Source organism: Palaemon carinicauda, chromosome 20 (genome assembly GCF_036898095.1).
Source record: "Palaemon carinicauda isolate YSFRI2023 chromosome 20, ASM3689809v2, whole genome shotgun sequence".
NCBI classification, from domain to species: Eukaryota; Metazoa; Arthropoda; class Malacostraca; order Decapoda; family Palaemonidae; genus Palaemon; species Palaemon carinicauda.
This window is the reverse complement of record NC_090744.1, coordinates 110,304,226-110,320,399: the sequence shown is the minus strand read 5'-3', so window position 1 is coordinate 110,320,399 and position 16,174 is coordinate 110,304,226. Positions and strand designations below refer to the sequence as shown.

At 35.2% G+C, this 16,174-nt stretch overlaps 1 protein-coding gene across 1 annotated transcript in view; it reads right to left on the bottom strand.

Moving 5' to 3' along the window:
* Positions 1-3,058: 3,058 nt before the first annotated feature.
* Positions 3,059-16,174, bottom strand: part of LOC137659600 (glycerol-3-phosphate acyltransferase 3-like) — a 15,589-nt gene continuing 2,473 nt past the window's right edge. Inside the window, exons 2-9 of the mRNA XM_068394448.1 lie at positions 15,726-16,024; positions 14,590-14,760; positions 13,119-13,367; positions 10,709-10,811; positions 10,393-10,508; positions 9,620-9,728; positions 6,637-6,824; positions 3,059-3,415 (exon numbers count right to left, since the gene is read on the bottom strand). Of these exons, the coding sequence (XP_068250549.1) occupies positions 3,187-3,415; positions 6,637-6,824; positions 9,620-9,728; positions 10,393-10,508; positions 10,709-10,811; positions 13,119-13,367; positions 14,590-14,760; positions 15,726-16,018 (1,458 nt within the window). The 5' untranslated portion in view covers positions 16,019-16,024 and the 3' untranslated portion in view covers positions 3,059-3,186. The remainder of the gene's footprint in view (positions 3,416-6,636; positions 6,825-9,619; positions 9,729-10,392; positions 10,509-10,708; positions 10,812-13,118; positions 13,368-14,589; positions 14,761-15,725; positions 16,025-16,174) is intronic.

The following is a 16,174-nucleotide window of genomic DNA, read 5'->3' as shown; positions in this document are numbered from 1 at the left end:
CATTAAAGGAGATAAAACTCGAGTATCAGATTTGCATCTTACGTGATACCTGGGCTCAGCTATATCTAAGCCATGCGCGGATCTTAAACATGTCATGACGTGGTATTTAATCCTTTATCCTAGACTGGGTTAAGTCTGTTTGGGGTGCAGATATCTATGGTTAACTAAGAATAAGTCCCTGATTATACACGATATCTTAGGATAGTCATTCCGGGTGTTAGAACCCCGTGATACCTGACGGCAATTCTCTTGTATAATCACTCGCAGAAATATCATACAGTAAGAAGCTACTGGAAGGACCTTCTATCAGAGCTCAAAACTCGAGTACACATTTGCCTACTATGTGATACCTAGGTTTGGTGATACCCAAGCCACGCGAGGATCTTAAACATGTCATGACGTGATATTTAATCCTTTATAACGTGGATTTTTCCCCAAAGGGCGAATAATAAGGATGAGGGATATTAGATAGGTTTACGATTTAGTAAATATTAAGAAGATCAATGATGAAACTAACGTGAATAAAAATAAACTGTAAAACCTATTGTACACATCACTAAATTAATCGAGAAATGGATAATTATCTAAACCTTGGCAACTTTCTTTGCCAGCTCACCTGCAGCCATGTTGTAGGCTACAGGCTTCCTCATTTTAGGGTGTAGCCTATAGATGAACGAAATTGCGTATTTTAAGTATCAATTACTTTCTCCAGTAGTATTCTTTCTACTTTTTCTACTCCTTGACCAACACAATACGTTCACGTGATTACGAACTAATCACTTCAAATTATCCAATGAAACGCAAAGATAAGAATTGATCATTCGGCCTTTGAAGTGGAAATGATAGTGATTTAAACCTCGCAGAGTGATAGGACCGAGAAAACAGCCCTTAAAATAAAGTGAGTATAGGCTAGAGTTACGCAATACGATATATAGATATAGGCTACATATATATAAAGATGAAAACGAGTAAAAAACAAAACACTGCACAGAATTCAACACGCCTACTTGCTACCTATCATAACAAGGTTTATATTACACAATTATCAAATTATAATCAATAATGATATAAATCTTAGACTTTTCAGACTTACTTTTACCAGGAAAAACCGTAGAAATTGATGTCTTGATAATGTTTAAGATGCGCGGAATACGGAGCTATAATCACACACAATACTAAACACCAAATGACTGAACAACGAACAACGAGTCGACCGTCTTCTTATGTTTACGAATTGAGCAAACGACTTGGGGTGGGAAATAACATAATTGCCCAACAACCATTATTATATACCTAAGAACGTATACCACAAACATATTCTGTAGGTCCTGTATAAGATATAAAAATACAGGCCTATTTTGATTATGTTAGGCACTGTGTTTCCATGTGTGATAGGACCAGGAAAACTGTCCTTAAAGTAAATTAAAATAAACGTACAATAGGTCTTTGAATAACTGCGTGAGGGTACAGTCGAGCAGACTATTCTATCTTATGTCTCTTCCTCTTGTTATTTTGAAGTTTTTATGGTTTATATATGCAAGATTTATTTTAACGTTATAGTACTATCCAAGCTACAATCCAATTTGGAAAAGCAAGATGCTATAAGCCCAAGGGCTCCAACCGGGAAAAGTAACCCAGTGAGGAAAGGAAATAAGGAAATAAATAAATGATGAAAATAAATTAACAATAAATCATGCTAAAAACAGTAACAACGTCAAAACAGATATGTTATACATAAACTTTTAAAAGACTTATGTCAGCCTGTTCAACATAAAAACATTTGCTGCAAAGTGAATGTGATGCCATATAAACATTAATAACCTGTAAACAGAACTGGGCCTGGTTTCCTTCAGTTAAATACGTTACATTTTTGTTTTTAAATCAGCGTTATTGTTATTATTACTTGCTAAGCTACACCCCTTGTTGGAAAAGCAGGATGCAATAAGCCCTTAGTTGGAAAAGCAGAATGCTATAAGCCTAAGGGCTCCAACAGGGAAAATAGCACAGTGAGGAAAGGAAATAAGGATATATACTACAAGAGAAGTTTAAGAATAATAACAATCAAATAAATCTTGCATATATAAACTATAAAAACTTCAAAATAACAAGAGGAAGAGAAATAAGATATAATAGTGTGCTCGAGTGTACCCTCAAGCAGTTATTCAAAGACCTATTGTATATTTATTTTCATTTACTTTAAGGACAGTTTTCCTAGTCCTATCACACATGGAAACTCTGTGCCTTACAGAATCAAAATAGACCTGTATTTTTATATCTTATACAGGACATAAAAAATATGTTTATCGTAAACATTCTTAGGTATTTACAATAGAGCATCACAAAGCGTACTCCGTGTTCAAGTGTCAAATCCACATTATCGAAACACTTCAAAACAAGAGAGATTTCAGCTTCTTAATGAAAGAATAAGAAGGGGTTGCTTGGTTGAGGAGAGATGGTAGCTACAGTAGGCCTAGAAGTAATCAGAAACATATCAGTCCAGATTAATGCAGTTTTTTTTTTTACGAAAATGCCTTGGTAAAAGCATGTTCAATAAATATTTATGAAACATATTTAAATTTATTTCTCATATGGAGAAATTTACTAGAAAATACCCCGGTCAGTTTTAATTAATATCTGACATTTCCAGCCACATTTCTTTAGAACCTGGCTACTTCACGTTATTATTATTATTATTATTATTATTATTATTATTATTATTATTATTATTATTATTATTATTATTATTATTAATTATAATATTCATTTTATTATTACTATCATTATTATTATTATTATTATTATTATTATTATTATTATTATTATTATTATTGTAAAAGCAGGATGTTATAATCCTAAGGGCTCCAACAGGAAAAAATAGTCCAGTGAGGAAAGGAAATAAGGAAATAAATAAACTATAATAGAAGTAATGAACAACTAAAATAAAATATTTCAATAACAGTAACAACATTAAAATAGATCTTTCTTATATAAACTATAAAAACTTCAAAAAAAAGAAAAAAAAGAAAAAAATAAGACAGAATCGTGTGTTAGAGTGTACCCTAATTTGGTGCAATTGAGGGCTGTTTCTAAATGGAAAAAAAAATGCGCCTTTTTCCACATTCATTTATCGATTTTCTTCCAAAATACAAACACACACTAAAAAATAAAAAGCGAAATAGAATTAGCTCAATCATTCTTCTTCGTCCCTTCATCGTTGTTTTGTTTATTGTTTTGTTCTTCTTCTTCTTCATCTCCGTTAGGTTGACTGAGATGCCGAGCGAATGCTTGCTGTTGTTTATCTTTCAATAAGTCTCTCTTCTTCTTCCAAACCTCTTCTTTGTTTATGTGAAGCTTGATGAGGCCATCCCACGCTAATTCGACGAAACCTCCTCTGTGAGCTATCATCGTTTTTACTCTAGAAGATAGAATAAGCGTAGGCACTTAAATAGAATAAATACTAAGACCTGGACATAAAATAATCATATGTATATCACTAATGAATGTTTTTCTTGAACTTGGTACATTTTCTTAACTATCCTCAAATCAAAAAGACTACATAAGGTTCATTTTACCAACTATCTTTAACTCTGAATAAATAAAGACACCAAAATTGACTATTTCAATTCTCAACTCTAGGCGAAAACTACACAAGATTCATGCTTTCAACTATTCTTAATTTTCAGCGAAAGACTAAATTCCTTTTGACTCTTGTTCTGTTCTCGTCTCAGAAAAAAAGACCACGTTGAATTTATTACTCAAATCGAATTTATGATTTATACAATCATTTTCACCTTTGAAAAAATACACCAGATTTATTCCATCAATTATTCTCTCCTAAATAAAAGTTATTTTGGTTCGTTTTCTCATTGATTTTTACATTTAAACAAAAACATCAGTTTTTTTTTTCTTTTAGTACTCTGTACATAATTTATTTTCATTTTCATTCTCCTACATATAAAGAAACAGTCTCCCAAACTTATTCATTCATTAATTCTCACCTTTGAATAAGAACTATAAATTGCATTCTTTCAGCTATAAAAATATAAACGCCAAATCCATTCTGAAAAATTCAATTATTCTCACCCCTAAGCAAATATCACATCATTTTCATACCTAAGCAAAAACGACACCATTCTCATCCCTAAGCAAAAAATGCACCATACTCGCCACTAATCAAAAACTACATCAATCTCACCTTTAAGCAAAGAGCTACACCATTCCCACCATTAACCAAAAATTGCATCATTCTCATCCCTAAGCAAAAACGACACCATTCTCATCCCTCAGCAAAAAATACACAATTCTCGCCTCTATGCAAAAACTTCACCAATCTAACCTTCAAGGAAAAAAAACTACACCATTCTCATCCCTCAGCAAAAAATTACACCATTCTCATCCCTAAGCAAAAATTACACCAATTACACCATTCTCATCCTTAAGCAAAAACTACATCATTCGCGCCTCTAAGCAAAACTTACACTAATCTCACATTTAAGCAAAACTTACACTAATCTCACATTTAAGCAAAAAACTCCACCATTCTCATCCCTAAGCAATAATTATATCATTCTCATTCCTATGCAAAAATGACACCACTCTCATCCCTAAGCAAACAATGCACCATACTCGCCACTAAGAAAAAACTACACCATTCTCACCCTTAACCAAAAATTGCATCATTCTCATCCCTAAGCAAAAACGACATTCTCATCCCTCAGCAAAAATACACAATTCTCGCCTCTAAGCAAAAACTACGCCAATCTCACCTTTAAGGGGAAAACTACACTATTCTCATCCCTAAGCAAAATGACACCATTCTCATCCTTAAGCAAAATTACACCAATCTCACATTTAAGCAAAAAAATACACCATTCTCATCCCTAAGCAAAATGACACCATTCTCATCCTTAAGCAAAAACTACACCAATCTCACATTTAAGCAAAAAATACACTATTCTCATCCCTAAGCAATAATTACATCATTCTCATACCTAAGCAAAAACTACATCAATCTCACATTTAAGCAAAAAATACACCATTCTCATCCCTAAGCAATAATTACATCATTCTCATACCTAAGCAAAAACTACACCAATCTCACATTTAAGCAAAAAATACACTATTCTCATCCCTAAGCAATAATTACATCATTCTCATACCTAAGCAAAAACTACACCAATCTCACATTTAAGCAAAAAATACACCATTCTCATCCCTAAGCAATAATTACATCATTCTCATACCTAAGCAAAAACTACACCAATCTCACATTTAAGCAAAAAATACACCATTCTCATCCCTAAACAATAATTACATCATTCTCGCCACTAAGCAAAAACTACATCAATCTCACCTTTAAGCAAAGAAATGCACCATTCTCGCCCTTAAGCAAAAATTGCATCATTCTTATCCCTAAGCAAAAACGACACCATTCTCATCCCTCTGCAAAAAAAAAAAAAAAAAAAAAACACAATTCTCGCCTCTAAGCAAAAACTACACCAATCTCACCTTTATGGAAAAAAAACTTCACCATTCCCATCCCTAAGCAAAAATTACACCATTCTTATCACTAAGCAAAAATGACACCATTCTCCCCTCTAAGCAAAAACGACACCATTCTCATCTCTAAGCAAAAACGACACCATTCTCATCCCTAAGCAAAAACGACACCATTCTCATCCCTAAGAAAAAACTACATCATTCTCATCCCTCAGCGAAAAATACACCATTCTCGCCTCTAAGCAAAAACTACACCAATCTCACCTTTAAGCAAATCTTACATTATTCTAAACCCTAAGCAAAAACTACATAAATCTCACCTTTAAGCAAATATTACATTATTCTAATCCCTAAGCAAAAACTACACCAATCTCATCCCTAAGCAAAAAACGACACCAATCTTACCTTTAAGCAAAAAACTACACCTTTCTCAGCTCTAAGCAAAAATGACACCAATCTCATCCCTAAACAAAAATGACACCATTCTCAACTCTAAGCAAAAATTACACCAATCTCATCCCTAAGCAAAAATTACCCCATTCTCGCCTCTAAGCAAAATTTACACCAATTTCACATTTAAGCAAAAAACTACACCATTCTCATCCCTAAGCAAAAACTTGCGTCATTCTCATCCTTAAGCAAAAACGACACCATTTTCATTCCTCAGCCAAAAATAGACCATTCTTGCCTTTAAGCTAAAACTACACCAATCTCACCTTTAAGCAAAAAAACTACATCATTCTCATCCCTAAGCAAAACATTACATCATTCTCATCTCTAAGCAAAAACGACACCATTCTCATCCCCCAGCAAAAAATACACTATTCTCGCCTCTAAGCAAAAACGACACCAATCTCACCTATAAGCAAAAAACTACACCATTCTCACCCCTAAGCAATAATTACATCATTCTCATTCCTAAGCAAAAATGACACCATTCTCGCCTCTAAGCAAAAACTACACCAATCTCATCTCTAAGCAAAAACTACACCAATCTCATTCCTAAGCAAAATCGACACCATTCTCGCCTCTAAGCAAAAACGACACCAATCTCATCCCTAAGCAAACACTACATCATTCTCATCCCTACACAATAAAAAAAAAAAAGGGAAAAAAAAAAAAAAAAACCATTCTCACCTCTGAGCGAAAGCAACGGCAGATTCGCCTTCTCTCCGTCGAACCGGCGGCATATACCACACGTCGTAGACGATGGCCCACGATGTCATCATGTCGAATGCGTAAGGCAGGAAGGTGTCCTGGTACCAGAAGGCGTTGCCATAACGTTGGTCGAATCTTATGGCAATGGGGTAGATCACGCTGTCGATCTGGAATGAGAGGATAGAGGGTAAGAACCCCCATCGAACATATCGCCAGGCAGGGAGGTTTCCAATATTAGCTACAATTATTTTGTCTTTAACGGACATCTTAAGGACTAAACTTATATATATATATATATATATATATATATATATATATATATATATATATATATATATATATATATATATATACAACAAGGATAAGGATAGGGAAGTGGGGAATAAGGGATAAGGAAGAGTACCCCTGGATACAATCCTGTTTATAGCCCTACGGCAGGTACTCGGGAAGAGAAGGAGTAAGAAAAAAGGGAGAAAAGGAAGTATAGGAGGAGAGTAAAAGAGAGGGGCAGACCCTCGTGCAATATTAGGTTGATTAAGGGGCCACCTGATAGGTAGCCAAGATCGGATAGGAAGGGAAAGGACGAGAAGGGAGAGGAAGGGTTTTTTAGTTCACGCATCTAGCCCTGCTGCAAGAAGAATGTCTGATGGACCTATTCGAAGGCAAAAAAGTTATGATGTCAAATTAGTAATGAAGTTTGTTATTGAAAATCAATTTGACTTATTAATTAAAAATATTTATTTATGTTGTTTTAGTCAGTTGAGATATATCTCGGTCGGGGCGGATCACAATTGACTTTGGGATCTAGTCTCCTCCACCAGTTATGATCTCGAGTATGTTCGTTAGAGAGAGTCCTTGTAACCGCGCAAAGGTCGTCATCGTCAATGACTAATTTACCCCAAGCTTTTTGGCTAAGTCTGTGGAACCTAACATTTAGGGGCTCCAGCTTGAAACGTTGATGGAGTTCTTGAATTTTATTATAATATGGGGGCCCCTCCTTATAGGCTATATATATATATATATATATATATATATATATATATATATATATATAAATATACATATACTGTATATATATATATATATATATATATATATATATATATATATATATGTATATATATGTATGTATATATGTGTATATATATATATATATATATATATATATATATATATATATATATATATATATATATATATATATATGGGATCTCTTCAAAAGAGTGACAATTCAGAAGAGTGACATAACATAAGAGCGACAAAAATGCTACTCAGAAGAGTGACAGATCAAAAGAGTGACATAACAAAAGAGTGACAATTTATTATATTGATCAAAAGAGTGACACTGGTTACCAAAACTGATTCAGTAACCTAAAGCTAAATCGCAATTATTTTTGTATACATCAACGAGGCCATACTTTTGAATACTTCGGTAAATACTTTGACATAGGTGGAAAAAGCATCCGGTTATTCTAACCTCGGGAAATTTTTCTTGGAGAGCTTTGATACAAGATAACTCAAAATCTATCAAGATGAATCTAGGAGTTAACTGAATTTCTTTTGCTCCTGCAACTGAAAGTAAATGTTCTAGCATTGATGAATATATCTGCGTTGTTTTCAGAGGCAGCAACACATAGACAGCCGGTAATATTTGCCCCTGGAATATGTAATGGACAGTGTATATTTGATAGAATTGCTTAGGAATGTCCCATCAAGGAACCAGATATCCGACTCGGCTAGTCTTCGTAAATTATTTTCACTACCGAAAGCTAGAATTCTTTCCTGTACCTCTTCCTCCTCAAATTCTGCATTCAAAGTCTCTCTTTCGGTCTTGGTGTCATACAAAAGGAAGTTTCTTTCCCCAGTATGAGTAACTTTCAGCTTATTTGGGATTACTAAATCAGTGGCAGAATTTGCTTCCACTGGAAATTCTTTTTTACGTATACGATGAATAGCTTGTCTTATAGCTGATGTAGATGGCATTTCAACAGCATAGTTTATATCTATTTTCTGTCTGGTTTCCTACACGATTGCCGCCGGTGTAGCATTTGTACTCTTTGCCACACCTTTCACTTCATCAGTACATTGTAGTACATCATTTCTCCCAGCAATCGGTGCATGGTTATGTTCCTTTCCTTCAGATATCATACCACCTTGTGTATTAAAAAGCTGAATCCCACGAAGTGTTGCAGCACCACCACAGTTTTTGTCCTCGCACCTGAAATAATGATTTTGTTCTCGGGATCTTTGATGTCGATATATGTGCCCTCTATAGACTAACTTTTCTTTTCATTTTTGAGATTTCACAAAATTGTATTCGTCCATTATGGGCAGCCGGATTTGGGAAAAAAATCTTCTCTATAAGTATAACACAATCCGGCCGAAAACTCTCAGACAACTAAAGTATTTTCTCGAAATTATTGAAAAAGAGACAGAAAGGAGAAAGAAAGAGAAAAAAAAGAAAAGTATCCACAACTACTATTTAGCATAACCACTAGTTTAGAATTAGAGAGAAAAAGAGGCCTCAATTTGTCAATCTTTTGAATTCTAATTTAGCTTTGTCACTCTTTTGTTATGTCACTCTTTTGAATTTCTATTTCGGTTTGTCACTCTTTCGTTATGTCACTCTTTAGAATTTTTATTCATGTTTGTCACTCTTGTGTTATGTCACTCTTTCGAAATGTCACTCTTTCAATACACACCCTATATATATATATATATATATATATATATATATATATATATATATATATATATATATATATATATATATATATATATATATATATATATATATATATAAAGAGGGAATTTTTTTCTTTAATTATTCTCCTTTTTTTCAACCTTACATTCCTCGTTTATCAAAGCTTATTCATCAACTAAATTCATCTTTCTATCACTCAGTTTTACTTCAAAAGCGCGCCGCTACGGGACTTTGAAATCAACTAGAATAGATAATTACCTCGAAAGCGCCCTTCTTGAACTGCATGACGGCCGTGTTGTTGACGCAAGTGCCCTCCGGATAAATGAGAATAGGTGGCAGTTTGGTGTTCTGCGCATGCGTCTGCAACCTGGTTGTCGTGGAATTGACAGCAGACGACACAAGAGGAATTGTTGGTGTGTATTAGATTAAGCCTTTGGTTTCTTTAAGGTTACAGCTTAACCTAAATTATCTTTAATATGAATGCATGTTTTGTATTCATACGATTTATTAGTTTACTTATACCTGTACACAAACATAAACATACACACACATATGTAGGCTATATATATATATATATATATATATATATATATATATATATATATATATATATATATATATATATATATATATATGCGTGTGTTAGTGTGTCTGTATATGTGTGTAACAACAGCAAATTTAAAATTACATTAAATAAAGAAATCTTGCTTTAACTATTATAGCCACTTCTTGTTTAGAAATCACTAGCTTCCTAAACAATAAATCTATCAAGTTTTGTATAAAAAAAAAAAAAAAAAAAAAAAAAAAAAAAAAAAAAAAAAAAAAAAAAAAACATTAGAAATAGAACGTAGAAAAAACGATTAAAAAGTAAAACCTCCATAAAAAGTTAATTTATTACAGCAAACCATAATATTCATCACAAACAATAACAGACCGGTTTACTAAACACAAAAAATTGATTAAGCATATAACCAGAAACAAAATTCGAATAGAAAAACCAATATCAATAAAACTAGATAAAGAAGACTTACTTATTGAATGTAGCATTTCTGTCCCTAGCTTCAGATCTATCAAACCAGATGTGGCCAGAAGACTTTGACAGAGCAGTCATGAACATTCCTAGAAGTCCCGTGGCTTTTTGGCCCACCTGTAGCAGTTTGGAAGTTAATTTTAGTCAAGAACATTTTAGTTTTCTTTAGTTTACTATGTAATGTTGTAATGTGCTGAGCGTGTCAGTCTTTATCTGGTAGTTACCCACCAAAATAGGGACCAGATCCAACATTACTGATTTTTTTTAAATCATAATACCATACGTGAACATAAATGAGCCTCAACCAGTCTTCTTACCATATCATAGCATTGATCCGTTGCTAAAACCATAGAATCTATAGGGGAGGTATGATTTGCAACTGCTATTCCATGGGACGGTCGATTTTCGATGTCGTGGAACCTTTGGGATGGAAAATGCGGTATTACATACATACATACATATACCAAAGGCACTTCCCCCGATTTTGGGGGGTAGCCGACAACAACAAGAAACAAAACAAAAAGGGGACCTCTACTCTCTACGTTCCTCCAGCCTAACCAGGGACTCAGCCGAGTTCAGCTGGTACTGCTAGGGTGCCACAGCCCAACCTCCCACATTTCCACCACAGATGAAGCTTCATACTGCTGAGTCCCCTACTGCTGCTACCTCCGCGGTCATCTAAGGCACCGGAGGAAGCAGCAGGGCCTACTGGAACTGCGTCACAATCGCTCGCCATTCATTCCTATTTCTAGCACGCTCTCTTGCCTCTCTCACATCTATCCTCCTATCACCCAGAGCTTTCTTCACACCATCCATCCACCCAAACCTTGGCCTTCCTCTTGTACTTCTCTCATCAACTCTTGCATTCATCACCTTCTTTAGCAGACAGCCATTTTCCATTCTCTCAACATGGCCAAACCACCTCAACACATTCATATCCACTCTAGCCGCTAACTCATTTCTTACACCCGTTCTCACCCTCACCACTTCGTTCCTAACCCTATCTACTCGAGATACACCAGCCATACTCCTCAGACACTTCATCTCAAACACATTCAATTTCTGTCTCTCCATCACTTTCATTCCCCACAACTCCGATCCATACATCACAGTTGGTACAATCACTTTCTCATATAGAACTCTCTTTACATTCAAGCCCAACCCTCTATGTTTTACTACTCCCTTAACTGCCCCCAACACTTTGCAACCTTCATTCACTCTCTGACGTACATCTGCTTCCACTCCACCATTTGCTGCAACAACAGACCCCAAGTACTTAAACTGATCCACCTCCTCAAGTAACTCTCCATTCAACATGACATTCAACCTTGCACCACCTTCCCTTCTCGTACATCTCATAACCTTACTCTTACCCACATTAACTCTCAACTTCCTTCTCTCACACACCCTTCCAAATTCTGTCACTAGTCGGTCAAGCTTCTCTTCTGTGTCTGCTACCAGTACAGTATCATCCGCAAACAACAACTGATTTACCTCCCATTCATGATCATTCTCACCTACCAGTTTTAATCCTCGTCCAAGCACTCGAGCATTCACCTCTCTCACCACTCCATCAACATACAAGTTAAACAACCACGGCGACATCACACATCCCTGTCTCAGCCCCACTCTCACCGGAAACCAATCGCTCACTTCATTTCCTATTCTAACACATGCTTTACTACCTTTGTAGAAACTTTTCACTGCTTGCAACAACCTTCCACCAACTCCATATAACCTCATCACATTCCACATTGCTTCCCTATCAACTCTATCATATGCTTTCTCCAGATCCATAAACGCAACATACACCTCCTTACCTTTTGCTAAATATTTCTCGCATATCTGCCTAACTGTAAAAATCTGATTCATACAACCCCTACCTCTTCTAAAACCACCCTGTACTTCCAAGATTGCATTCTCTGTTTTATCCTTAATCCTATTAATCAGTACTCTACCATACACTTTTCCAACTACACTCAACAAACTAATACCTCTTGAATTACAACAGTCATGCACATCTCCCTTACCCTTATATAGTGGTACAATACATGCACAGACCCAATCTACTGGTACCATTGACAACACAAAACACACATTAAACAATCTCACCAACCATTCAAGTACAGTCACACCCCCTTCCTTCAACATCTCAGCTTTCACACCATCCATACCAGATGCTTTTCCTACTCTCGTTTCATCTAGTGCTCTCCTCACTTCCTCTATTGTAATCTCTCTCTCATTCTCATCTCCCATCACTGGCACCTCAACACCTGGAACAGCAATTATATCTGCCTCCCTATCATCCTCAACATTCAGCAAACTTTCAAAATATTCCGCCCACCTTTTCCTTGCCTCCTCTCCTTTTAACAACCTTCCATTGCGGTATTATATTGTAGAAATCAGCCATGTTTATTTGAAGGATTAAAATACATTATAAATGCAGAATTTCTCTGTGTATGCAGAGAGAGAGAGAGAGAGAGAGAGAGAGAGAGAGAGAGAGAGAGAGAGAGAGAGAGAGAGAGAGAGAAAGTTACTCAGTTCAGTAAAAGCTTGATTTAAAATAATTAAATTCATGAATCCTAATAATTGTATATCTCTAACAGGAAGATTATGTCTTTTACATAAACTTGAAAACATCTTATTTATCATTACTACATATTGCATAACAAAACTATATAAATAAGACTCGAAGAAAATAAACTCTAGAACTCGGAACCCCAATACCTGGCCACAACAGACAGAGAACCAGCTACAAAGTCGAAGCACCAAGTGACAACCCAGGCATTGACCTTCTTCTTGAAGTCGCCTTCCGGGAGGAACCCGACAGCCGTGCAGAGGACAGTCAGCGTCACGACGCTAAGGATGAGGACCAGCATTCTCATCGGAAGGAGGAAGAAGTACCGGATGAAGAAGCCCACCATCCAAAACACCGTCAGGGAAGGGCTCAGCCGAAGATTCCTTGTATGCATCGTCCTTCGAAAGGATTGCAAAATTACTAGATCAGTATATCTACATGCACCAAAGACAAGGACCCACTGTATATATATATATATATATATATATATATATATATATATATATATATATCCATCTATATATATAAACATATATATATATATATATACATATATAGATATTTATCTATGTATATATACACACACACATATATATATGTATATATATTATATTATATATATATTATATATATATTATATATACATATATATATATATATATATATATATATATATATATATATATATATATATATATATATACAGTGAGTTCTTGTCTTTGATGTAAAATCATTCACATAAGATAAAGTATGGTGAAACTTTCAAGCACTTGTTTTTACAAGATATTTACGTTATTTGATCTCCCTAATGATACAAAATTGGTTTTTAAAAATTACCCATCATTTGTTTCCTAAATAGCAAATTGATTACCTGATTGATTTTGGAGATAAATTCTCGCATTCACAGTTGAAAACTCAAACAGGAAAATTATTTTATTAATGAAATCTGCTTCAAATTTATTGTTATCCATTAGAATCATCAAAAATATCAACAGAATCGAATATTTACCTTCCTAATTTCTTATACAACTTAGAAGAATGAAGACCAAGAAAAATTATTGTTGTTGCTGTTTTTATAGTCACTAGGCCATATGATCTTGCTTTGGTCCAGGAGTTCATTCAGTGCTAATGTGCAAATAGGGTTAAGTTACTTAAGCCCTTCAGTTGTAGTAAAAGTTAAGAAGTTGCACAGTGAGATGGTAATATGGTTATGGGGAAGCAGACAGGTTATGATTATTGTTATTACTAGCTAAGCTACAATCCTATTTGAAAAAGCAGGGTGTTATAAGACCAAGGGCTCCAACAGGGAAAATAGCCCAGTGAGGAAAGGAAATAAGGAAACAGATGTAATAGTGTGTCTAAGTATGCCCTCAAACAAGAGAACTCTAACCCAAGACAGTAGAAGACTATGTTACAGAGGTTATGGCACTACCCATGATTAGAGATCATTAATTTGATTTTGGAGAGTCCTCATAGAAGAGCTGCTAACTTAAATGCACATTATACGGGGGGGGGGGAGAGATTTTGAAGTTTTCTCACTACTAGGTGGAAAAACATAACCATTTTCTCTTTCTATCTACAATTATAATCGACGGAAAAGATAAGTTTAACTATATTTACCTGGAAAGCATATTCCATGTGCGAAGTTCGGATGGACTAAAGCTTCTGTTGACACAGTCCTGTACAACGGCTCTCATGCCAGCTGCCATGTAGGGCATGGCATCTTCGAAAGCGTAGGATCCTTCGTTGGAGTAAGACCCGGCATGAGGTGATTCGGGATCTATGATTGCACTGAACAAAGGCGTTAATGACAGGATAGCCGAATTGTTTTATTGGAGAGAACAGTAAATAAGGATGATGAATGACGCTTGTCACCAAAAATAGGTTATTGATAGGTTATATTCCTGAGTTAAAGAATAGATTGTTATTATTATTATTATTATTATTATTATTATTATTATTATTATTATTATTACTAGTGTACGTGAGTCATCAAAGGTGATGAATGAATATTTACATATATGGAAAAATTAATTTCTATTATCTAATTCACCTCAAAGGTAAAATGCCTCATCTTGGTAAGTAAAAAGTATACTCAGGTTTTATCATAAGTATGTTGGATATTGGGAGTTAAATGGAAGGACAGGGTTGGAAATGAAACTATAAGAGAGATTACTCGAGTGCCATATGTGGATGAGATCATGGTGAGGGGTACATGGAGATGGTTTGGGCGTGCTCTTCGCACTCCCCAAGAGAGATTAGTTCACCAAACGTTCAGCTGGGCTCCACAAGGTACTAGAAAAGTTGGAAGACCCAGGCCTACATGGCTGAAGACTATGAAGCTCGAAGTAGGAGATGATGAATGGAGAAATATTGAATTGGAAGCTCAAGATAGAGACGATTGGCGAAATCTAACTGAGACCCTTTGCGTCAATAAGCGTAGGAGATGATGATGATGATGAAATGCAATATGACATTTTATATGCTTTGCTATAAGCAAGGAGTTCTAAAACGAACGAACGATATGAAATTCAATACAAACTTTCGCTAGCACATCCGAAGAGAGACAAGTGAGATTTTAGGCTGATATGAATAGAATGTTATAATAAATAACCAAATTATTCTTAAATGAAAGTGTGATAACCATTTGCTCTAGTACATTTTCAAGCCCCCCATATTAAAAAAGAAAGCAATAAATCAAATGAATGCAAAGACAATTGAATATACATAAAAAATGGTGATTAGACTCCACTTACCTAGTGTCTACATTATCTTTGTTCAAATCTTCTTCTTCTTCCTCCTCTTCCTCTACGAGAGGAGGGCTCTGGGCGCTGGCGAAGTAGAAAATTTTGTCAAGCACTTCGACGTATTTCCTGCGTAACCTCAACCTTCTCCCTACAGAAGCTACGATTAAAAGGGAGAAGAAGACGACCCTCTGTCCCCAGATGATGTAGGGCACCAGGAACTCCCAGACGCCGAAGGAGAGCAGCAGAGATTCGTAACTTTTCCTTAGCACGTAAGGACTCCACTCTTCCAAATCCAAATCCATCTCAATCTGGTCGTTGAAGGATTGAGGTATGAATAAAGTTGAAGTATTTGTTATCTTATTCAGTTTCAACCTTTTTATTGAAAGTTTAAGCCTCGAATGTAATTGACAAATGAGTGATTCAAGTTCGACTTGGCATTGTCATTTGAGAAATAAGGT